At 42.9% G+C, this 26,026-nt stretch overlaps 2 protein-coding genes across 2 annotated transcripts; one reads left to right on the forward strand and one right to left on the reverse strand.

Annotated features, from left to right (window-relative positions):
- Nucleotides 1-2,041: 2,041 nt before the first annotated feature.
- On the reverse strand, nucleotides 2,042-5,453 carry si:ch211-244c8.4 (APC membrane recruitment protein 2). The gene has a single exon (XM_063014352.1). It carries the CDS (start codon nucleotides 5,333-5,335, stop codon nucleotides 3,083-3,085), a length of 2,253 nt encoding a protein of 750 aa, XP_062870422.1. The 5' UTR covers nucleotides 5,336-5,453; the 3' UTR covers nucleotides 2,042-3,082.
- Nucleotides 5,454-11,088: 5,635 nt separating this feature from the next.
- zdhhc20a (zinc finger DHHC-type palmitoyltransferase 20a) lies at nucleotides 11,089-24,359 on the forward strand. The gene is made up of 15 exons (XM_063013805.1): nucleotides 11,089-11,206; nucleotides 14,169-14,195; nucleotides 14,949-15,043; nucleotides 15,138-15,258; nucleotides 16,395-16,464; nucleotides 16,563-16,595; nucleotides 17,672-17,792; nucleotides 18,565-18,600; nucleotides 20,134-20,266; nucleotides 21,541-21,667; nucleotides 22,341-22,427; nucleotides 22,584-22,729; nucleotides 23,309-23,360; nucleotides 23,875-23,960; nucleotides 24,343-24,359. Exons 1-15 carry the CDS (start codon nucleotides 11,089-11,091, stop codon nucleotides 24,357-24,359), a joined length of 1,269 nt encoding a protein of 422 aa, XP_062869875.1.
- Nucleotides 24,360-26,026: the final 1,667 nt, after the last annotated feature.

Below are 26,026 nucleotides of genomic sequence, written 5' to 3' on the forward strand. Positions count from 1 at the left end.
GTTCCAAAAGCTTGACTGATTTAATTTTGCCAATAAATTGTCACTATTTTAAATCTACATGTTCAGCATTTAGCAGCGATTTTATCCAAAGCGACTGATTTATTTATCATTATTTATTTATCATTAATTTATTTTATTGCTATACGGTTTATTTTTGTGACTCGGTGTCACCAAACTCAGTGCGCTTGTGAGTATAAAAGCCTCGATTTGTGCATAAATCACATCCAGTTTGTGTGGATGTCAAAATAAAAAAGACGTCCTTTTATTTATTTAAACGAACCCTTTTTTCCATCCTTCTCGGCCTTTCTGGATTTTTCAGGGCATCAATTAAATCAGTGTTGTTGGCACAGAGCTGCAGGCAGGCTGCCCCCCCACACACACTAGCTACACAAAACACACATACAGGGGTCTTTATAAGCGTTTAGTAGAGATAGACGTCGTGTTAATGCGTAGATTTAGTGTTCCTGGGGTCCTACAGATCTCTGAATACACACACTAACACTGACAACGTTGTTGTAATGTTATATGGATGAACACACGTACATAGAGGGTTTATAGACAGTCGCAGCTGAATGAAGTTAAACGTTTTGAGCATTTAAATGAATTAAAAAGACTAAATCAGTGCAGGAGAAGTGTGAGGATGTTTTATCTGTACTGAAATATTATGATTAAATAAATAAATCTAATAAAAGGTACAAAAACTGATAAAAGTGCAATTTTTCGACAGATCCTCAACACGTGGGTGAGCACGTGCACACCGAACCTGCCCGAGCCGAGTTTAAACTCCACAAATAGACGCTGAAGGTGGTTTTGTTACGATGTCGGGGCATCTAACCAGCACGGTTTGAATCCTTGTGAGGAAAGAATCACAGCCGATCAATACAAAGTGATTAAGTCTGATGGCCTGATCAATATCGTGAAAGAACCCGTGATCGCTTCCAGAGTGTCGACGTCCCGTCTATAAGGCACGAGAGGGTCACAAAACGCTTCTATAAGAATAAAAGTTGTGTAAAAGGAAAAACACTAAACGGACAAAAGTATTAGGACGCTCCTTCTAATTTACAGCTGTGATATTTCCTAACAGCTGTAATAAATCACTTATAATTATATAAAGGAAATGATACGCTTCTGACATTGCAGCAACAGTTTAAGGAAGGCCCTTTTCTGTTCCAGTTTAACAGCCTTTACCTCACTCGACAGCCCTGGAATGAACATCAGCACCCAGCCATACAAATGCTGGCAACTCCAGAGTCGTTGTTGTGAGAAGCTTCTTAGAAGAGCGGTTGTTGTTCTGGCTGAAATCCCATCATCACGTAAACGTCGGAGTTCCTTCCCTTTCTAAAGTACCTTGTGTGTGTAATACGGGAATGAAGGTGATTTTATGGGACGTACGGGACGGCGGCTTTGTGGCGTGTTTACGGCGTGTCGTTGCGTTTCTGGACGTTCTCTGTTTACGTCTTTGGACTCGTGAGAGGAAACTGGAGCACCCGGAGGAAACCAACTCAAATATACAGTACATGAAGATTAAAGCCCTTCTCTCGGTGAGGCGAATGAGCTACCCACCGCGCCAGGCATCGCATATAGGTTGTTCTATTTCAATAGCATTTGTCTTTGTTTTTGGAAAGGGACGTCCGTCAAGCTCACAATTAGGTGTCCGAATATCTTCGGTGTTACATCCCTGTAGTACAGTTCCAAATGCCTGAAGTGAAAATGTCTGTAGATGTCACGACCCAACACCTTAGAGACTTTGTTTTAGTTTTGTCAATAATTAGTCAATAATAAGCAATTGAGGGTTAAGGGCCTTGCTCAAGGGCCAAACAGTGACAACCTGGCAGTGGTGGGGCTCGAACCAGTGACCTTTTGATTACTAGTCCAGTACCTTAACTGCTAGGTTACAACTGCTCACACATGGATCAAAATTCACAGATGATTATTTAAATACAATAATATACTTGTGTGTGTTCTCTTAGCTACACACTGTATATCACCGACTGGTTGTAATAATGTGATATATAATAACCTCCAGGTGTAATTAATTACATTATAATTTTATTGATTAAATAGCAAACAGGACGACATGAAAATTTACACACACACACACACACACAAAAATAATCCAGTACTAACAGCCGTACAGCTGGACCTACTGTTCTGATAGTTGGTGAGACGGCTCTGCTATTGTCCCCACGCTTCATTCCACCTTATTCCACTCAAGCAATCCCAAAATAATAATAATAATAATAATATTATTATTATTAATGTTATCCCAGGACTGAAATCCTTTAAATTTTTACTGACGGGGGCTGAACGAGGCTCACGCTGTGCTCGACACGACGTGGAATAAAGACACGAGGGGAAACGTGAAGAGACAGACGAAAAGATGAAAGAAAAAAGCACAATGGCGTCTGAGGATGAGAATACGGGCATGCAGTCGCAGTCTGCTACATACAGTCATGGATGCTGTGAGAGGTTCCGTCCTGGTGTTACCAAGAGAGAGAGAGAGAGAGAGAGAGAAAGAGAGGGAGGGAGAATGTGGATTCACGATGCTCACCAAGGACATCGGAGACAAAACGGTCTCATAACAAAGGCTACAAAAACTCCGATAGAAAATTCAATGTGGCAGGAAAAAGGTACCAATACTCGCCTCCTCAGACATGGAAAAACCTCCCGACCTTAAATTCTTAGTAGATTTTTGATCACGTCGGAAATTCTCTCATTGTTATGCACCGAGATAATCGGCCTCGAGCGGCGCATCGATTCTCAGGCCCGGCAGGATCAACGATGCATAAGAGCCCGGGCGAGAGATGTTGGGCTTTTATCGTCCGCTTTGGGCTTTACGAATCACGATGGTGATAAATCCTCCCGTGCTTTCACGCCGTCTCTCTCTTCCTGGGGGACGTACAGGGTTTAAAATCCACAGCATCAGTCTATAAGCGTGACACGATATAAATACAAATGTTATATCCGGTGTTATATACAGCGCAGTCCACACGATAACGTCTAACCATCCTGGTTTGTCCTTTAATCCCGACCACAAAAGGTCCGGGCGGCAGTAAGAAGATTCTGAACAGTTGTGAGTCCATTATTTCTGACTGGACGCCGGCTTATTGCCGCTCCGCCGAACTGGTACCTTAGAGACGGGGATCTTCGACCTCGTGGCCTCTGTTTTGCCCTGTAGCGAGTGGTAGGTCGTGGTCGAACCGTGCTTGACGGGAATCCTTGACTCTCTGGGTAAGCCGGTGGCTCCCGTCCCGGGGTAGTTCGATAGCTCCAGGATGTCCTCGTTACTGTGGGACAGGACGGGAGACACGGCCCCCGATTCGGCCGAGACGTCGCTCAGGAGATCCCTGCTGCTGCTCTCTCGCGAGAATGAAATCTGCCTCTCGTCCTCGTTTACCGGAGTCGGGGGGTTCGAGTGTCCGTTACTGCCGTTAGGTTGAGAGTCTCTGGGGGGCTGTTTCGACCGGACGCCTCCGCTAACAGGGATCTTACTGAGAGTCGTAGGTTTCACCGCTGACGGCCTGTAGGAGGGCGGAGGCCGGGCGTACGCTTCCCCGCCCGGAGTCTCCTTCAGTCCTTTTCGGCTGGAGATGTTCTGCTGCTCTTTCTCCACTTTTGTCGCGCCGTAGGAAGGCGGACCAGCCGGAGGAGGTCTTGTAGACGTAACCAGCGTTGGGATGAAACCCGAGGGCAGAGAATTATAAACGAATTCGGGATGTTCTGCAGTCGGAGTCTTGGCGCATTGTGACCCAGCTTGGTCAGCTTGGGACGGTGGGGGACTGGATTTCGTCTGAGGTGCACACGGCTTGGGTTCCGGTTTGATAATCGGTGCGGTGTTTCGACTGGTCGATAGTCCGAACGTGGTGACGATTTTGGGTCGCGCAGCTGGAGCGGCGGGCGTAGGTTTGGTCGACGTGATGAACGGAGGGTATTTGGTCCCTGGAGTGGGTTTGCTTTTTGGAAGTGAGGTTGGCTCGGGTACGATGTCAGTAGCGACCGCAGGTTCCTGATAAGACTTCACTGTGAGCGAGAATGGAGTTTCGGGAATGTCGACCGGGGTGGAAGCTGGAGAAGGGGTCGGGGAAGGTTTCGGAGACGGTTCAGGTGTGGGTGGAGATGCAGGGATGAGGGTAGATACGGTCGGGGAGATCGGAGGGGACGTAGGGATTGTAGCCGGAACAGGGATGGGTTTGGCTGCTGGGACAGGGGAGGGCGCTGGCGTCGGGACGGAGGGTAAAGCTGGTTTCGTCGTAGGACTGCCGGTAGGTGGAGTTAAAGCAGATGCAGCATGTTTGGCGTGAGTAGTAGGGCTTGGTGTGGAAGCAGAAGGAAGCGTTTGTTTTGTTGTAGGGCTGGCCGTAGGTCTTGGTGATGCTACTCGGACAGGAATGCGTTCTGCTGGAGGTGAAGGACCGGGTTTGGGTTGGGATATCGAAGAAGGCGGCGGTTTAACGGTTGCCAAATCCTTCTTTGCTAAATCTTCAACCAGACCTGCTCCTTCCTCTACTCGACTACTGGCTTTAACCCACTCCGCTTCCACGTCCCCGATCATACCTCCAGCGCCCTCTGTCTGGTCCAGGTTCAGGATAGACGAGATATCTCCGAGCAGCGAGCTCAGCCTGTCGCTGGTCGGCGGTCTGGACGAATCGCTCAACCTCGTCGCACCCTCGGAGGACGGAGGATCGTCCTGCTGTGGAGGAAGTTGTGGCTCCGTTTCAGGTCCGTCTGTCGAGCGATGCGCAGGACTGGGAGTCAGGGTCAGGGTCTCCTTCATGATTTCTACACTGTTGGAACGAGAGGCCAGGAGAGGAGGACCAGGATCAGGGGCGACCTCGTCCCCCGGCTCCTTGTCCCTCCGAGGCCAGCGCACGTTCCCGAACAGACCCTTGAGGCCTTTCCTCTGCTGGCCGGGTCTGAGCGACTCGGTCTGGGCCTGCCTCTGTCCGCCTTTCCGAGTCTTCCTGAGCATGGTGAGGAAGCTCAGCGATTTGGCAGAAGTGATGGATGAGATGGACTGCCTGATGGAGCTCGACGCCAGGTTACCGTCCCTGTTACCGGGCTCTCCCGGTGCGCCGTCGTCCCTCTGGCTGTCCTGGTCCAGCTCGAGCGATTCCGCGTCCGCTTCCGAAGCCGCGGTCTCGGTCAGTCCCTCCACGGTGTTGCTCCTGGAAGGCGGCGACTTGAGTCCGGCGTCACATTTTCCGCGCACGGAGAAGATGCTGGCCACACCGCCGCCCTGCCTGCGCTTGCTGAGCAGCTTCAGCGCTTTCCGTATTTTACCTGGAGGTTGAGGATCGCACGGTGGGGGCTCGCAGCTCTCAGACTGGGCGTCCATGTTTGTATTCCACAGCAGCGTTCGCTTCGTCAGCCTATTGTTCCCTCTCCGCCTGCACCGCCACGCCGATTAGCAGCATCCGACGCTCTCTAAAAATAATAATAAACGCCTCTGTGTTCGCCTGTGTTCTCACCGAGCGGTTTGTAACGAGCATATCCGTTTCGGCTCTCGCGTTCGCCCCTTCTATCGCCGCTCTCTTTCTGCTCTCGCTTCCTCCGCCCTCCTGCTCTCCTTTTCTCCTGGGCTGCTCCCGCTGGTTTCCATGGCAACTGTGAATCTGAGCAGCCTTCATCGGGAATGGAGACGAGACGAGGGCTGCCATCATCCCGGGGTCTCTCTCTCTTTCTCTCTCTCTCTCTCTTTCTCTCTGTTCTCCATCTTCTCGTCGTCCTCTCGCGTCAATCCACTCGTCTCGATTTCGCTGGGTTACGTGTTTTATTTAATTTATCGGCGCCATTATTTATTTCAGCCATGATGCTAGTGAAGCTCAAGAGCACTTGTTCTCGCTCCCTGCTCTGGTTATACTGTAGAAATCACTCCATGAACCGTTTACACACTTAAATCACGAATCCAACCGGAGAAACCTATAAAACCACCTTTATAAACCTTTATTCATGCTTTATTTATGCTTATAACACATTATGATCTAAAGTATTCGTATTAAAAAAAACTAAAAGTATTAAAACAAAGCGACCTGTATCTGATCTTTCAGCTAGAACAAGAGCCGCTCTTCTGAGAAGCTTCTCACAAGACTTTGGAGTACGTCTGTGGGGATTTATTACACCTGAAACTGTAGTAGCTGAAACACATGCAAAAGTATTCGGACACCTGATCGTGAGCTTGTTGGACATCCAGTTTCAAAAACAAACTGTATTTAAATGTGACCTGTATTCTATATATCGCTCAGAAACGTGTCTGCTGTAGGCACTGCCAATTATGCCCGCTAGATGGCGCCCAGCCGACCCGTGGCAATGCCGAGTTTCAAACGGAGAAGTTCAGAATCTCGGCGCTGGTGTACTAGCAAAATATCCCGCTGCACCACCTGGGCGCCAATAATGTTTATTTTAAGTCTGTTCGACCGAGCTTTTCATTACGGCTTCCATATGTAGAGATGCTTTGTGCACATGGGCGCAGTTATGTCAGAACAGGAAAGGACCTTCCCTAAACAAAGGTGCTGCAAAGATAAATGATTTATTACACCTGTTAGGAACTGTAGTGGCTGATGGGGAACTGTAGGGACGTCCCAATACTTTTGTATGTTCAGAATAAATACTGACACTGATTATGGACTGTTGATTGGTGTATTAATGTTTTGCATTATTTATAATTTTATTCAGTGTTATTATTATTTTATTCATTTGTATCTGTCACATGGTCTCCCGTTTTTTTCCTTTTCTGTCCACACACCTCGATTCCCCGGTTTTCCTGATGACCTCCGTCCCACCCTTGATGCGCTCACTAGTCCCTATTTAAAGCCGTGGCCTCATTTTCTCACTTCTGCTCGCCAGCGTGAACAATGGGAGCATTCATCCCTCGAGTGGTGCTTTCAGTGGGGTTTAGGGTTTACCAGACAGGTGCTACTCACCACCTAAAGAGATGATAGAACCCTAAATACAGCTCTCAGCTCCAGGGGCGCCATACAATTATTATTATTATTATTATTATTATTATTATTAGAAAGAAGTGACAATTCAACACTCAAGGGTGGTGCGGTGGGTCACTTCACAACAAAAGGGCTTGGGATTGATTCCCTTGCCACACCTTCAGGGTCTTTTCTGTGTGGAGTTTGCATGTTCTCCCTGTGTCCTGTGCCCATGTGGTTTCCTCCAGCTGTTCCTTTCACAAGTACTAATAGAAATAAATCCAGTCAGGTTAATTGGAGCTACTAGAAATGACTGTGTGTGTGTGTGTGTAGGGCAGTTGTAGCCTAGTGGTTAGGGTACCTTTACTAGTAATCAAACGGTCACTGGTTCAAGCCCCTTAACCCTTGAGCAAGGCCCTTAACCCTCAATTGCTTACTCTCACAGTACTTGAAGTCGCTTTGGATAAAAGAGTCAGCTTGATGCTGAGAATGTAAAATGTAATGTGTGTGTGTGTGTGTGCTGGCGACCTGTCCTGGATGTTCCCTGCCTTTCGTGTAATAAATCAGACCCACCGCGGCCCTGACCAGAATGAAGCTTGCGGTAAAACAATGAATGAACGGATGAATGAACGGATTTAAGACGCTGTCTGTTGCTGCCATCTGGTGGTCAGGAATGTTAACGCAGCCACTTCTCCTCATGACTGCTTATTCAAAATAAAACCGTTTATCTGCATTTTTTGCTTGTTTTTGTTTTATTTTAAGATCATTTTTGTTTAAGTTGTATTTTATTTGTGAATACCAGAGAAATCGTGTGGTGTTTAGTAGTTTTTTGTGTGGTGTTTAGTCTCTCGGTGAGTAGCATTCGAGCTAACCGGCGTTGCTGGGCTGCTTACGTCATTGGCTCTCCTCAGAGCCGGTGTTCTGTCGATTTATCCTACCCATCGATTTGTCCTACTGAGCATGCGCACATCGGTTTTGACTCGTTGCGGGGAACGCCTATAATTCTGTGCTACCTTTGCCTAATTTATTTGTTCTAGCGGTTAGTAACGTATGGTTTCGTTTTAATTCTTTAAAAAGTTTAAAGTTTAAGTGTATGTATATGTAATGCTGTTATTATGTGACTTTAAAAAAAAAAAGCTATATAAAAATATTCAAAGTGCTTAAATGAGCTGTACTTGATTGATTACAGTTAAATAACTGTGTATCTTAATAATGCTGTGTTAACGTTGTATTTAACCACGTTTATACATGCCTTTGGTAATTTTAGATGCGTTTTTCATACATCTAGAAAAGCCAATCATTTTTAAATAACCATCTGCGACCTTAACATTATGACAACACAAAATGTATTAGGTTATTTTTCAGTTTTGTGCTTTATTAGCAGTTCAATATGTACAGTAACGGTTGTTTGAAGTTAAAGTTGAGTTTAAAGTGAATTACTGAATGAATATGTTGAGCATTTATTACGTTTTTTATGTACTCAGTTATTTGTATATGTACAACTATTTTTTGCTGCTCCCCTGTCAGTTTAGTTCTAATTATTTGAGATTAAGATGTTCTTCGGGTTAGAATATTATTTACTACAAAATCAAAATGTACATACATCATACATACATCATACACACATACACATATATATATATATATATATATATATATATACATACTGTATATACATATAATACTCACTACATAGCCAACACTACATATACACACTACATAGCCAAAAGAACTCGCTTGTAGTTCTACAATTACTGACTGTAGTCCATCTGTTTCTCTGCATGCTTTGTTAGCTCCCTTCATGCTGTTCGTCAATGGTCAGAACCCCCACAGAGCAGGTATTATTTAGGTGGTGGATCATTCTCAGCACTGCAGTGACACTGACATGGTGGTGGTGTGAGTGGATCAGAAACAGCAGTGCTGCTGGAGTTTTAAAATACAGTGTCCACTCACTGTCCACTCTATTAGACACTCCTACCTAGTTGGTCCACCTTGTAGATGTAAAGTCAGAGACGATCGCTCATCTATTGCTGCTGTTTGAGTCGGTCATCTTCTAGACCTTCATCAGTGGTCACAGGACACTGCCCACAGGGTGCTGTAGGCTGGATATTTTTGGTTGGTGGACCAATCTCAGTCCAGCAGTGAGGTGTTTAAAAACTCAGCACTGCTGTGTCTGATCCATTCATACCAGCACAACACACACTAACACCATGTCAGTGTCACTGCAGTGCTGAGAATGATCCACCACCTAAATAATACCTGCTCTGTAGTGGTCCTGTAGGGGGTCTGACCACTGAAGAACAGGGTGAAAGCAGGTTAAAAAGTATGTAGAGAAACAGATGAACTACAGTCAGTAATTTTAGAACTACAGAGTGCTTATACATGATAAGTTTTTCAGGATGAACTCAAGTTCATATGCATGTATAAATAGCTGGAGGTAATATTGTTATTGAATATTTTAAACTAGTTAGAATTTTGCTAAACCAGATTTTGCCACTGTCTCCATTAATTAATAGGAATTATAAAGCCAAGTGAACTTCATGACAGCAGGGCTGAGTGGTGATTTAAGACAATGCAGAGGATTACTGCATAAGTTGCTCCATGCTGCAAGACAGAGCTGACAAGAGCATGATTGAAATGATAGATATTTAGAGCAGCTATATTATACAGATATACAGATATATTTTATCTAATTTTACCTTTATTATTAAAAAGTTATTGTGAACATTATTTACTGATTTGTACAGCATTGTTACCTGTTTTACTCAGGTGCAGTGTGACAGTAGATGGGTACATTTTAATGTGCAGAATATAACAAATCACACCCAAAATACATATGTAAAAAATGTAGACACATCCACCAGAGACTCAGGATGTGTTGTTGTTAATAAACTAGTTTAAAAATTACACAATTATTTGAGATGTATGGGCTGTATAGTGGCTCAGTGGGTAGCTTTGTTGATTCACAGCAAGAAGGTCCTGGGCTCCATTTACAGGTGGATTCTTTCTGTGAGAAGTTTGCATGTTCTCCCCATGTGTATGTGGGGTTTTTTTTCCGGGTGCTCTAGTTTTCTCCCACAGTCCAAAGACATGCAAGTGAGGTAAATTGAAGATACAAAACTGTCTCTGACTGTGTTTGATATTAAATGTGTGAACTAATAAATCTTGTGTAATGAGTAACTACCTGCCCTGTCATGAATGTAACCATGATGTTAAAATCCTAATAAATAAATTAAAAATTAAGATAAATGTCTGAGAGACAGGTCAATAAATCAAGTGTGCTACCTATCATTTGTAATAAAATATAAGCCCATCGAGATGTGCTAACACTATTTATAATAAGACATAGATCTATCGAGATGCGCTGTCTATTGTTTATAATAATATACATACCTATCGAGATGTGCTACCTATAGTTTATAATAAGATACATACCTATCGAGATGTCCTACCTATTGTTTATAATAAGATATAGAGCTATCGAGATGTCCTACCTATTGTTTATAATAAGATACATACCTATCGAGATGTCCTACCTATTGTTTATAATAAGATACATACCTATCGAGATGTCCTACCTATTGTTTATAATAAGATACATACCTATCGAGATGTGCTACCTATAGTTTATAATAAGATACATACCTATCGAGATGTCCTACCTATTGTTTATAATAAGATATAGACCTATCGAGATGTGCTACCTATAGTTTATAATAAGATACATACCTATCGAGATGTCCTACCTATTGTTTATAATAAGATACATACCTATCGAGATGTCCTACCTATTGTTTATAATAAGATACATACCTATCGAGATGTCCTACCTATTGTTTATAATAAGATATAGAGCTATCGAGATGTCCTACCTATTGTTTATAATAAGATACATACCTATCGAGATGTGCTACCACTAGTTATAATAAGATACCTATAATTTATAATATGATAGACATAATTTTAATAAGAACAGATCGATAAAACTTAAATATTTACTACAGGAATACATTTCGATAGGGTAGGACAAATCGACAGATAGATCTATAAATCTGCGCTACGGTAGGAAGTTTCGATAGGGTAGGACAAATCGACAGATAGATCTATAAATCTGCGCTACGGTAGGAAGTTTCGATAGGGTAGGACAAATCGACAGAACACCGGATTAAAGATGGCACCATCTCATGTTGTGAGGTTCTGCCAGCGGGGTTTAGCCTGGATTCCGGTTATTTTTATTAACCTGGTGATCTGCTGGTCCTATTACGCCTATGTGGTGGAGCTGTGCATTTGTAAGTATTGGAAGAAAGTAGATTTTTCGCTTGGGGTGAAAGTTTAAAGGGTTAGTTGAGCTTGGCACTGGAGGAGCTGCTGGTGCCTGGTACCAGTACAGAACCGTTCAGGGTGAAGTCAGATAAAAGATCAGGTCTAGTTTATAAAGCTGTTTTAACTCGAAACTATTCCATGAGTCGTGTTTAATCTGTTTAGTTTATTGTTAATCGTTAGTTTTGTGTGAAACTCAAATAAATATACTCAAAACTACTGTATTCCAGAACCTTTGGGCACCACCATCCTCATGCCTTTATAATGCAATGCAAGCTTTTTTTTTTCTTTTGTTAAGGCTTATCATAAGATTTTGGAGTGTGTCTGTCGGAATTTGTGCCTGTTCTGTTTAAAGGTCAGGGCTCGGCACAGTCTGTCCACACTGAACCTACTGGAGGAAAGGGAAATGTCCTTCCCCAAACTGTTGCCACGTTGCTGAAGACTGAATTGCTGAGTGCACGTGCATACATGTGTTATTATTTTTATGTGTATGTGTGTTTGTGTATATGTATATGTATGTACACAAAGGCAGTTGTAGCCTAGTGGTTAAGGTACTGGACTAGTAATCAGAGGGTCGCTGGTTCAAACCCCAATACTGCCAGGTTGCCACTGTTGGGCCCTTGAGCAAGGCCCTTAACCCTCAATTGCTTAGACTATACACTGTAAGTTGCTTTGGATAAAAGCGTCTGCTGAATGCTGAAAATGTAAATCTGTGTGTGTGTGTGTGTGTGTGTGTGTGTGTGTGTGTGTGTGTGTGTGTGTGTGTGTGTGTGTGTGTGTGTGTGTGTGTGTGTGTGTGTGATTTGTATACCAGATTAGCCTCAATATTTACTTACAGCTCCTTTGTGTTCTTAATCTGTGTCGTGTTCATTCATCATTATTGTTGACGTATCAAACCCCTGAGGCCTTAAATACCTTCAGTATTAATAAAGTACAGCGGTACCTTGAACCTCAACCTCAGTTGGTTCTGGGAGCGGCGTTGAGTTTCAAAGACGTTGAGTTTCAAGGTATTTTTCCCATAAGGATGTTTGGGGAACCTGTTAATGCATCCATGGTCCCGTGGAGCTGCAGATATTTTAGTCTCATGTAAAATAATGAGGTTGTTTTTGACACTTAAACACTGAAAATAACACAAATATAATATAAACACACTGAAATAAGAAGCTGATTCTGATTCTCAGCATTTCTCAGAAGCTGGAGCTGTAACACAAGTTTAAAAGTGAAACAGGGAGGAGAATCCAGATGAACACAGATACACGTGGCGCTGTAACCCTGGATCTGCACCTTATTCCACACTGATGCAGATTCAGATCAGATTCACACGCTGATGATGTTTTACTGCTCAAGCCGATTGCCGAACACAGCGGCTGGTTATTGTTAATTTGAAATTAAATAAATACTTGTTTTAAAACAAGTTTAAGGGTACAAATTTCTCGAAGAAGGGCGTTGAGTTTAGGGGACGTTGAGTTACAAGGTTTTCTGTTGTATCTGTTTATCTATTTATTTAATTTATTTGACTACATTGATTTTATATGTCTGATAGGAATGGGTGTGATGGGAATATCTGAGCTCAGTAATTCGGATGGGTGTCCCAATACTTTTGTCCACTTGTAGTGTTTAGTTAGTAAATTATCACGACTGTTGCATTCAGAGCGACTTTGTGTCATGTCACATCATCCAGTGGGACTTAATCGTGTTCGGTGGCTCCTTTTCTGTTCTGGCCGTCTCGTGCACCCGCTCAGTGGTGATCATCTTCCTCCATGAGATCTTCGGCAGTTCTCAAAAATGCTAACAAACGTTGTGAAACTGTCACATTTTCACAACGCTGGTCAGTTCTGTTAAACCACACACACACTTCTCTAACATGAAAACATCCTGACTCGCCCTGTCGTTTACTTCCTTCGTATTCAGAATAAACGCTCGGTTTCCTTATTACACCGTACAGTGCAGGGCAAAGTTCAGGACTGTTAGATTAGGATCCGTAATTACACATCAATAAAAAGACTTATCAATACATATCGATGTGATGAATCATCTGAATCAGCATCTACATACGGACTCATCCTGTACTCTGTGCTTTACTTAAACTTTATCCTGCACATCTTGGAGAGTTAGAGTTAGTGTGTACGTTACGTGTATATATTATGTATCGTGTATATTTAGTGTACAGGTTGTGATGTGTATAAAATTTAGCATTGTACGTGTATTTACATACTGTAAGGATTCAAATCTCAGCTTTGCTATCAGCCGGTCGGGACTGTATAGCCTAGTGGGTAGAGCTTTGGGCTATCAACCAAAAGGCTGAGAGTTTGAATCCCAGCCACTGTTGGGCCCTTGACCCTCTCTGCTCCGGGGGCGTCGTACAATGACTGACCCTGCGCTCTTACCCCAAGTTCTAAAGGAGCTGTGATATGCGAAAGAAGAATTTCGTTGTACTTAACACCTGTATATGTGTAACTGCTGCAGTTACGACCTCTGCTGGCTGATCGATGGTACGGCACAGAGACGGGGCATAACGGAGATTGGTGGGACTCTCCGTGCGCAATACGGATCTCCGTATGAACCCACCTGGTGGGAAAAGAAGCGCTTGGTGAAAATAAGAGGCCGTATGTTACTCACGACCCTCCTCGGCCAGGAGTGGACATCTGCAGAATAGCATTGGGGATTCGGATACGACTAAACGGATAAGACTAGAGTAGTAGAGGTATTCCTGTACTGATGCAAACAACGCGGCTCTCTCTCAGCCAGATGGCAGTGCCAGTCTCTCACAGCGTGGTACAGCTGAATGGGATTGTGGAAGGGGGGGGGGGGGGGGGGGGGGGTCTCTTCTCTACTGCTTACTTACTCAGAAAATAAGAGAGTTGTTGGTCTCGTTAATAGAATGTAGAATTAATTCTAATGAATTCACTCTCTCTCTTCTCTGTGTTCCAGATACAATCCCTCGTACTGAAGAACAAGGTGAGAGTGAGAACCTGAGGGACTCAAGAGATCTCCACTTCAACTAACTGTTAAATATTCATAATAATAATAAGTTTTTGGACATATCTGTTGTTAAACTCTGAATATTAGAAGCTTTCTAAATAGAAATATAAACCATATTTCCAGAAAAGTTGGGACGTTTTGTAAAATGCAGTAAAGACAAGAATCTAACATTTGTAATTCATCATCTTTTTAATTTATTATTATTCATGTAATTCCTTCCAGTTTGTCCTCTCGATCTAGTTGCATGTAATGATCCGTATGACACACGGAGGGAGAGTCTACACCGCTCTCCATTAGCCCCTGTTTCAGTGCCATGTGCAATGTCATCGATCAGCCAGCAGAGATCATAATCGCAGCAGTTATGAGGAAGTACCAGTGGATTTTGGTCATTGCCCTTCACAGACTGAGATTTCTTCTGATTCCCTGAATCTTTCCACAATATTATGAACAGTAGATGGTAAAAAACATAAATTATCAGGGTTCCCTCACCTGTTACCAGCTGCCAGTTTGCATTTGCATAAACATAATTGGACATTAAGTTATTAATTTAAGACAAAACATTTATTTTATTGTAGTTTTGTTTGTGGAATTAAGCTTAAAAGATTAAGAGATCAAACAACCACAGCTTTATTTTAAATGCATTTCACAAAATGACCCAACTATTACAGACATTATTACAGAGCAGGGTTTGTAAAATATTAAAATATATGTTTTATTTATTTCTTGCAGTTATTTACCTGATCGTGTTTCATATCAGCTTTGTAATGTTTATATGGTCGTACTGGACGACCATCGTTTCCAAACCCAGCAGCCCTTCAAAAGAGGTACAGCGTTTAATTCCTCATGTTTAATATGTTTATATATTTAGGCGATATGTACAAATGTATAAAGAGTTGTTGTTGTCCTGTTGTGCTGCAGTACTGTTTACCCAAAGCAGACAGAGATCAGTACGAGAAAGAGGAAAGTCCCGAGGCTCAGCAGGAAATTCTGAAAAAAGTGGCGCTGAGTTTACCAGTATACACACGGACGGGATCTGGAGGTCAGTGTGTGTGTGTGTGTGTGTGTGTGTGTGTGTGTGTGTGTGTTCGTATAGTTTTCACCTTAGTTTAGTTTCATTTGTACGGCTGGGCGCTGATTGATCAGTCGATGTTCCGGTTCATCTCAGAGCTGTTGTGCAGGCTTTATTTGCTGAGCTTGCTTTATGTATGCTGAATGCTGAAATGGAAAGGGCCTTCCCTAAACTGCTACTGATGTTGGTCAGGGGGTGTTCCGGTTCGTCTCAGAACTGTCAAATACGGCTGAGGTCAGGGCTCTGTGCAGGATGCTCTTCTTAATGCCCTTATAGAGCTTACTCATGCTGAAATGGGAAAGGATCTTCCCTAAACTGTTGCTGATGTTGGTCAAGAGACTCAGTTCCAGCTGATGTTCCGATTCATCCCAGAGCTGTTGAGTGAGGCTGAGGTCAGGGCTCTGTGCAGGTCGCTGGAGTTTCTTTAAACCGAGCTTTATTTATAGAGCTTGCTTTATGTACGGGGCACAGTAATGTTGAAATGGAAAGGGCCTTCCCTAAACTGTTGCTGTAAAGTTGAAAGCATGTCATTTTGTTTGTATAACTGATTTATTACACCTGTTAGTAACTGTTGTGGCTGAAACGCTTGAATTCAGATGATATTAGCGGGGGGTGTCCCAATACTTTTGTCCCACGCACTTGTGTTTAGTGTGTGTGTGTGTGTGTGTGTACATACACCGATCAGCCATAACATTAAAACCACCTCCTTGTTTCTACACTCACTGTCCATGTTATCAGCTCCACTTACCATATAGAAGCACTTTGTAGTTCTACAATTACTGACTGTAGTCCATCTGTTTCTCTTCATGCTTTGTTACCCCCTTTCATGCTGTTCTTCAATGGTCAGGACCACCACAGGACCACCACAGAGCAGGTATTATTTAGGTGGTGGATGATTCTCAGCACTGCAGTGACACTGACATGGTGGTGGTGTGTTAGTGTGTGTTGTGCTGGTATGAGTGAATCGGACACAGCAGCGCTGCTGGAGTTTTTAAATACCGTGTCCACTCACTGTCCACTCTATTAGACACAGGTGGTTTTAATGTTATGCCTGTTCGGTGTATATATAAATATTGACATGTTTTATCTGCTTTTTCTTTCCTCAGCTATCCGGTACTGTGAACTCTGTCAGGTTATCAAACCGGACCGATGCCACCACTGTTCCACGTGTGATAAGTGAGCATGAATAGTGATTATTACCGGAGTATTTTCTATATTTAGCCGCGTGTTTGTTGCTCTTTGATGTTTATTCCACACTGTTTTATTTATTGTAGGTGTGTGCTGAAGATGGATCATCACTGCCCCTGGTGTGTAACCTCTGTGGAGCTTGAGTTCATATATAATAACCTACTGAATAGCGCAGTACATTATTGTGTACTACACTATACGATCAAAAGTATTGGGACGCCAGGTCGTGAGCTTGTCGTACGTCCCTGTATTAGAATATTTAGATTTTTAGTGGACGATTTTAACCTTTTGACTTACAGATGTGACAGTATACAATCTAAGCAATTGAGGGTTAAGGGCCTTGCTCAAGGGCCCAACAGTGACAACCTGGCAGTGGTGGGGCTTGAACCGGCAACGTTTCGATTACTGAACCAGCACCTTAACCTCTAGGCTACAACTGACCCTAATATACAGTATGTATCAGAATATAGTGACCTCTGTGTGACGTTTTCAGCTAGAACAACACACAATCTTCAAGACTTTGAAGTATACAGTATATGTGTATGGGAATTTGTGCCCGTTTAGTAAAAATATGACAGCATATGGGCACTGATTGATCAGTCGATGTTCCGGTTCATCCCAGAGCTGCTGAGTGGGGCTGAGCTCAGGGCTCTGTGCAGGACACTGAAGTTTGTTCATGTCTTTATAGAGCTTGTTCATGCTGAAACAGGAAAGGGCCTTCCCTAAACGGTTGCTGCACAGTTGGAAGCATATTGTTTTCAGTAATTGATTTATTACACATGAAAATTACAATAACCATCACAACAACCAAACTGACAATCACCATCACAGTAATTATGTGGTTTTATATCTGAACTCATTTGAAGTAAACTTGAACTGTGTCGAATACCTTTTAAAAACAATTCAATATTTATTAAACCTCTTTAAAGATTTTTATTTTTTATGTCTTTTTATATATATTTACATCTCTGTTTCTTTTAATATATGTGTAAACACTTTTATATCTCTATATTCTTGAAAGCTGCTGTAACATTGCAAATCAGAAATCATATGTATTCATATCAGTGTGATGTGTTTTTGGTTGGTTTGTTGTTGTTACCACCGCTGTCACACTAAAATACACTCATGTACCCCGGAAAACACTGATACAGACACCCCCCCCCCCCCCCCCCCCCCCTGTCTCTGTCCTGTGTAGGGTGAATAACTGCGTGGGCTTCTCGAACTACAAGTGCTTTGTGCTGTTTCTGGCGTATTCCATGCTGTACTGCGTCTTCATCACAGCCACCGTGCTGCAGTATTTTCTCAAGTTCTGGACAGTGAGTATAAACACGTTCTCTCACACTAGGTACAGAAGTACAGCGTATAACACTAATCCACTAATGTTAGATACATCATACATCGGAGATACGCTGTGGTGGCAGAGCAGCCACAAGATTTAGGTTTAGGTGGGTAGGAAGGCCCTGATTATACCAGCGTCACTGAAAGGTGAGCAAGAACAATCGACAATCCTGAGTGATCGTATGTGAGAGGCAGAACGACTGTAACCGACTCAGCATCAGTGCGTCTCTACAGTTCTTGGGTCCGTGTGAGAACCTAGTGACCCGCCCTGCCCCCCACTACCTACCTGATCAGCTGCCTCAGTAGAGAGGGTTCTAATCAGACATGGAGCTCATGATCAGATTATTTAGACGCTCTACTATTTAAACGCTTTAACCGTCCCTGACGCCCCAATTTACAAATAAACCACACTCGTGTAATTACGCCTTCATACAGATGAAACATCAATGAGAATTTATTTACATGTAAAAGGAACTCTGTTGGTTGCTCCGCTTTGATTCGTCCGCCCTGTTTGTAGTTATTTATCAGGAAAGTCTGAATTGATTGATCTTCAGCGCTGGGGAGGCGTCGGACGCTCTCTCGTCATTCAGATCATCACTCAGAATTAAGGCGCCTCAGTAGGAGCATTTAATGGATCTAAGAATTAGGAATTTAGACATGCCCTCTTCTCATGTGTGTGCTGCTGATTGTTAATAACCCAAAGAGAGAAATCTCGTCTGTCTCTAACACTCGTGTCCGTGTCTCTGAAAGCTTTGTCGAAGGAGAGCTGTAGAGAATTGTCCAGAGGTAAACACCATGTGCTTGCTGTACTCCTCCTCCTCCCCCATTACATTTCACCCCTTTCACCCCAAAACAACATCAGACTCAGTAACTAAAGCTGCAAAAATGTGACGGATTAAAGAAAATCTGTTCAGTTTTAGGGGTTCATTCCCACTTTGTCCTCAGTTTATTTTCCTGAGGCTGAACCCTAGATGTGTAGCGCTGCTGCCTCACAGCAACAAGGGCATGGGTTCCAGTCCCCGGCCGGGCAGGGATCAAACCCAGGGTCCTTACATTTTCAGCATTTAGCAGACATTTGTATCCAAAGCAACTTATAGTGTACAGTCTAAGCAATTGAGGGTCAAGGGCCTTGCTCAGGTTCCCAACAGTGGCAACCTCATGATTTACTAGTCCAGTATCTAAACCACTGAGCTACCACTGTCACTGTAACCCTTTTGGTTACTGCAATTTCCTACTACAAGTCCAAAAACATGCAGACAGGTTAACTGGAGCTACTAAAATGTGTGTGTGTGTGACTTGTGATGGACTGGCAACCTGTCCGGGGTGTCCCCGCATTTCACCCAATCAATCAGACCCACCGCGACCCTGACCAGGATAAAACGGTGGTCAAACAGGCAATGAATGAATGAATAGGTCTCAGATCATGTTCTTTGGTTACCGTATACAGTTTAGAGGGGTCAGAATTGCCCTTTGATCAAAGGCGTGGGTGCTTCTGGATGGAATTTAGCTTTAAAATGATTAAGCAAACATGCACAGGAACAAGACTGAGCCCGAACACGCCTTTACAGACTCGTAACCAGTTTAAGACGCATTTTTTATACAGTTTATTTACAGTTCAGACAGGATTCTAACCAAAGTAATCAAGCTTTTGTCCAACAGCAAATTATTAGCACATTGTACATGAGTATGTTCTCCTTGTTTTGGTCTAAAGCCAACATTTATACTGTCCAGCCAAATATACCAAAGTGTTAAAAACACAACAATAACGTGGTAAAATCAGAGCTGCTGTGTGACTGAGGTTTATTTACTGAGTCTGATGTTTGAAAGTGCGTCTGAGGCTCCTGTGTGATCGTGTTTAATATGAAGTGTGTACGGGGGCAGCGAGAAAACAGCTCTGCTATCAGCCGCCCGGGCGCCCGCACAGACAGACGATCGGGGGAACGGCTGAACAGGGTTTCCTCACCGCTGTTGCTAAATAATTTCCTTCCTATCGTGGGTAGAGCTTGTGAAAGCTTCCCTTCCTGTTCCTGTGAGGTTAGTGTGGAGGAACCGAACACATTTCAGATGTTTTGACTCAACAGGCACAAATTTCCACAGACGCGCTTTCAAATCCTGTACAAAGTCTCCCGAGCACGAGTCGGTTCCACGTGAACGCCGGTGGTTTTGTAGCACGAACCGTCGTCATCCTGCCGGGTCGGTTAAGTCTGGTGTCGACCCGGCGCTTTGCTTGGATCTTTGTGACATCACTCGGGTGTGCATGTCGTTTATCTTTGATCTCTCGGTTTAAGGATCTGATTTACTTTCGTTCCTGTGAAGCAGAATCAGCTGCCGGACACTCACGCCAAGTTCCACGTGCTCTTCCTGTTCTTCGTGTCGGCCATGTTCTTCATCAGCATCCTCTCGCTCTTCAGCTATCACATCTGGCTGGTGGCCAAGAACATGACCACTATAGGTACCGCGCCTCATCATTCACTCACTCATTCACTGTATATCTGTATATGCTGGTCAGGGTCGCAGTGGGTCTGATTTACTGGGTGAAAGGCAGGACAGGTTGCCACACACACACACACACACACACTGCTGGTAATGTCATGGTACCAGGCGGCTGTTTTGACAGCATATTAGGCGGGTGGTCCTAATGTTTTGGCTCATTGCTGTAAGTTTGAAACATTAACAACCAGATTTGATTTCAGCTCCACATAAACCACGTCATACAACTTGATCGGTCACAGAAAAAAATAATAAGAAATAAATTCATTTTAAGGGGTTACATAAAAACAAAATAAACGTGTGCACAAACGCCCCCTTGTGGAGGCTTAACGTTACACCTTGTAAACCACAGTGGAACCAAATTGGCACCATTTTTATTAGTGAAGTTTTATTTCGTTTTGATGCATCTTGGGTAGAGCTTTGGGCTATTAAAGGTAAGGTTGTGGGTTGAATCCTGGCACTGCCATGCGGCCACTGTGGGGCCCTTGATCAAGGCCCTTAACCCTCTCAGCTCCAGGGGCATCGACCCTGGGCTCTGACCTCAGCCTTCAAAAACATGATAAAATACACGGTAAAAACATTCTACTTTACTGCACACGTGTGTCTATATGTGTGTATATATGATAAATAAAGGTGTCCCATCCGCCCTGGATTATTATCATTACTATTATTATTATTATTATAACTGCTATTATATTAATTATTATCAATAACATTATTATGCGCCCACGTGGCGCAGCGATTTGACTCGGTCTGCTGGGCGCCATCTAGTGGGCACAACTGGCAGTGCCTGCAGGGAGGGATGACCAGAATGTGTGGGCGGGGTCTTCAAACTCTGTGTAAGGACCCTGACTGGCGGATAGAGGTGCCTGTGTAGGATGCATGGGTGGAAAAGGGTTCCGCTAAGGGATGCGGGAGGAGGAGGAGGAGGTGTGAGCAGCGATATACCCGCCTCAACTGCCAAATATCGGGGATCCCCCAGCAGCGGAAGACAAACTGACTATGATAAATTGGGAGAAACTGGGAGGAAAATGCATAAAATATAGAAAAATAGTAATAGTACTATAATAATTATTACTGCTTTTATTATCATTAATATTATTGTTACAATATTAATATTACTATAATTGTTGTCATTATTATTAACAGCTGACAGATATTCCTGATGGTGTGTGATCAGTGTAGTTTACTTGGTCTCTGTACTGATTCTTCTCTGTGCGTCTCTGTGCCCATCAGAAGCGTTCAGAGCGCCGGTGTTCAGGAACGGTCCCGATAAAAGCGGCTTTTCTCTCGGCTGCAGGAAGAATCTCGTTCAGGTGTTCGGAGACCAAAAGAAATACTGGTGCTTCCCTGTTTACTCCAGGTACAAACACCAGGACGCACTACAGAGCTCCGTGTTTTATTATTATTATTATTATTATTATTATAAGATTGTTTTTCAGTCCTGGAACACTTACAGAGATTTTGTACTAGTTACGATGGCGCACGGTTCATTTTGTTTTGTTTTTAATTCAAAAACAAACCTACGATCGTCAATGATTCTGATACTAATCAGATCATTCCAGCTCATGATCAGATCACAAGCAGCTTATTGATTGATTATATTGACTTTATGCCTGTTAATTTAGGTGCCATGTTAATTACTGATCATACAAAATAATTTAACTGTTCGCAAATTGAGACTCGGATACTGAATCCCACTTGTATTTGTCTGTGATAGTTTATGTGCAGTTATATTGCTGGTAAATGTTAATGTTAATGTTAATAAAGACGACTGATCTGTATTTTGGCCAGTTGGATCCATAGATAATAATGACATAGTGTTCCTGTAGAAACTTAAAAATATACAATACAAAATGTCTTAAGTTTTTCAGTCACGTTCTTTCAGATTGAGTTTGATAAATAAACATGCAGGAACACAGAGAGCTTCCACATAAAGTCGGCAGGTTATTTTATTCTGTATTTACACTCAGTACACCAAGAATAAATTACTACTAATAATAAAATAAACCTTTGTTTTCTCTGTTTGTATGAAGTTTGGGTGACGGTTATACCTTCCCTACTCGATTAGTCAGCCGTGATCCTGAGCAGGGCATCACGGAGCACCAGGTCAACCCAAAATGGTAATCATCTTACAAACTGTATAATATACAAACCTTATTTCCACAAAAGTTTGGACAGATTGTTTTCTGGTAACTAAATGATTATGCTCATGAATTCAGATCATTTGTAATGAAAACTAATGTGTATATGTGTGTGTGTGTATGTGTGTCCGTCAGTGCTGCGGATGGACAAACAAACTCTCGAGCTCTCAGTGAGTCTCAGAACCATCTACTCAGCAGTGATTTACACTCGGAGGAGCAGAAGGACGCCGGCACGGCGAACACCGGTGAGATAGAAGTGGATACAGTACGAGTGCAACAGGGTAAACAGAAATGTAAAAGAACTGGTTCTACTGGTTAAAGGAGCGAGATTAAGGCAACAGCGAGGTGTGATGAGACCAGTGATCACTTGGGATTCGTTGCCGCGATTACTTGTACTGCGTTCTTATTTACACCCAGTTTAACAGATCATGAACACTTCTCGACTAGCGCAGTGGTTCTCAAGCAGGGGGCAGGGGACCCCTAGGGGGCCTGAGTGAGCCTGGAGAGGGGTCCGGTTGCATTTAATTGCATTTAAGAAAAATAAAATAAAAAAAGAATTACACTTGATGGGAAGGGAAAATCAATAGGCTATTAGCGTATAGGAGATTTCCTGTGATGTCATATAGATAGATCAGTTTTAAACTGCTGATAGCCGACGGTGGGTCTTCGAGAACCGACACATATTTGATTCGCCCAGCACAAAAGTGCAAAGGTCAACGGACGGCGACTATAAAAGATTTCCATTCATTTGTCGATGCAGATCACGACACCTTTTGTCTTTCTTGCTAAAAGAATTTTGATCTTTATTTTATTTATTCGAGCTGTAAGAGAATCCTCACTCTACCTTCTTTGTTTTGTAGATAATGGAGAAGCGGTCGTGGTTGCCATGGAGAGCGAAACATATCCAGAAGAGTAGGTACCGAATTTAAAATAACAGCATCAATTCCTGCCATTATAAGGTGGCACGGTGGCTCGGTGGTCCTGGGTTTGACCCCTGGGTGGGGCGGTCCGGGTCCTTTCTGTGTGGAGTTTGCACGTTCTCCCCGTGTCTGTGTGGGTTTTCTTCCGGGAGCTCCGGTTTCCTGCCACAGTCCAAAGACGTGCAAGTGAGGTGAACTGGAGACACTAAATTGTCCATGACTGTGTTTGATATCAAACTTGAACTGATGAATCTTGTGTAAGCAGTATGAATGTAACCAAAGTGTGTAAAATATGACGTTAAAATCCTAATAAATAAACAAATAAATAAAGATTATATGCAAAAAAAAAACATAAGACATAAAGATAAAGAAGAATGATGACATGTATTTGATTCGCCGCAGTTTTTATGCCGAATGCCCTTCCTGACTCAACCCTACTATTACTCTGGGCTTGGGACCTGCACTGAGAGTGTGCTGATACATGCCTTCTGTATCTGTGAGCCCAGGTTGGGATTCGAACCCCCAGATTTCTGGCAGGGCATCACGCCACACCAGCTCACTTATAAGAAGAAGAATAGTGAGCAGAACAGATGTAAGTTTATAAGCACGCTGTGAGGGCAGACATGAAGTGGTTGACCAGGGCAGGAACGACTTGAGGAATAGGTGGCATCATGATCTAAGTGACTGACCTCGTCTATATTCCTAGATTCCTCACTTGTCACTCTTAATAACTTCTAATCCTTTTCTTGTAGGACCCTGAGCCACAGTGTTGAGTCTCACTGATATTATCAGCTATAAGTTCTGCTTATAAAGACTCGACTCGAGCGAACACAGAGCCAGCAGACCCACCTTAAACCTCCCGGCTTCCTCTCACTGCGACCCGTAACCAGTGAGAACACGGAGAACAACACCAAGCAGCCACGTTTGTTTCATCAGCAGGGACGTGGAACTTCTGTTTCGTTTGTTCGTTTTAGCTGGGACCAGGGATTAGGACAGAACTAACACCGTTAGTGGTGCTCTTCTGATGTACAGTATGTTCCCGTCCCTCACACTAATGTTTTAGGTCCAGTTTTATAAACAGGGATTAAATCTAGTCTTGGATTTTATTTAAATTTAGATTAACGTTTTAGCTTTAGGACTAACACTTGGTCTGGATTATGTTAATGGGCCATAAAGGATCTCCCAAACTTCTGTAATGTTGGCTTTTCACTAACCGCTTCAGAGAGTCGTGCAAGAAGCTAAAAATGACCGACGTTTACTGATGGGTCACAACAAGAGCGTGGCAGGTATAATTCAGAAATGAGCCACATCACATCATCCGAGGAAAAAGCTTTCTGGTTTATTACTTCAGTGATCTGCACAGTTCTCGAACCCTGACCCTAGCAAGGCTGCGCAGTCGTCCACATTTGCAGCAAATATAAAGTATGAAGCGTTAATGTATTCCAGTAAATAAATCAGCTCATAGAAACAGAAAAGCAGAAACCCGGTGCTGTTTTAGTTGTGTATCATGCTAGTAACCTGTTCGGCTGGGGGCACAATTGGGTCGCAGGAACAAATAATAATAATGCAGTAATGAAATGAACTTGTACGTGACCGCCCCCTTGTGGCAGCTTTATGTTATATAGAGCTTTATTTTGTACACAAGTGTTCATACTCGTCCTCGATTAACCCAGCTAACAGAATAAACAAATATCACATCATACACATAATAATACAATAATGCATAATATCCAAATCAGCTGATAATACTTGACGGGTAAAATCTGTGCACTCCTCTCCAACCCCACAGGGTTTTTAACGGGGTTTCATTCAGGGAATTGGGACGGTCGAGTGTCCTGTGGGTTTAGAGGAACAATATCCTGCTACAAGACCAGAAAGTATAAAAATACTTCATTATCTGAACATTCTGGCTTTGTGAAACAGCACATTTTCCAGGTGAAGTGTAGGGGGAAGAGGAATCGGTCGATACTGAGGGGGAAATAAGTGTGATTTTAAATCTGGTGCAACTTTAAACAAGATGAGAAGCTTATAAAGGGAAAATAGACTGTAGACCAGGGGAAACATCGATTAAAGCATCTCTATACGCCTTAAAAACAAGAATATATACCAAAAAACATGTGTAAGAAATTGGTTGAATTAAATTAGATTAGGTTGACTTTACAATTTACAAACTACAATAAAGTTGATCAGTGAAACATTGGAAATCATTTTTCTACTTTTATCAGTTAAATAAAGATCCGAAGGAATTAAAACATCAAAGGTTCTTTTTACTAACGTCCCAAATTTTCTGGAAACGAAGTTCTGGAAATCAGGTTTTACTTTTTAAACTTAATACATTTTAACTTTTGTATATTTTAATGCACATTTACTGTTTGACAGATTAGGAGAGGGTTTGTAACACAGCGCTCCCCAACCTTTTTTTACACCACGGACCGGTTTCATATAAGATACGATTTCACGGACCGGACTATAGAATGGAAAATCAGTGTGAATCCTGAGCTTTTTTCGCAGCAGTGAGACGCTGCTCCCACCTAGTGGTGATAAGAGACAATAACACCCAAAGAGTATTGGGAATTAAACTGGACCAGTACCAGTCCGCAGCCCGGTGGTTGGGGACCACTGATGTAACACACGCAGAGGACTTTGTACATTTGATTT

This window comes from Trichomycterus rosablanca, chromosome 18 (assembly GCF_030014385.1).
Source record: "Trichomycterus rosablanca isolate fTriRos1 chromosome 18, fTriRos1.hap1, whole genome shotgun sequence".
Lineage (NCBI taxonomy): Eukaryota > Metazoa > Chordata > Actinopteri > Siluriformes > Trichomycteridae > Trichomycterus > Trichomycterus rosablanca.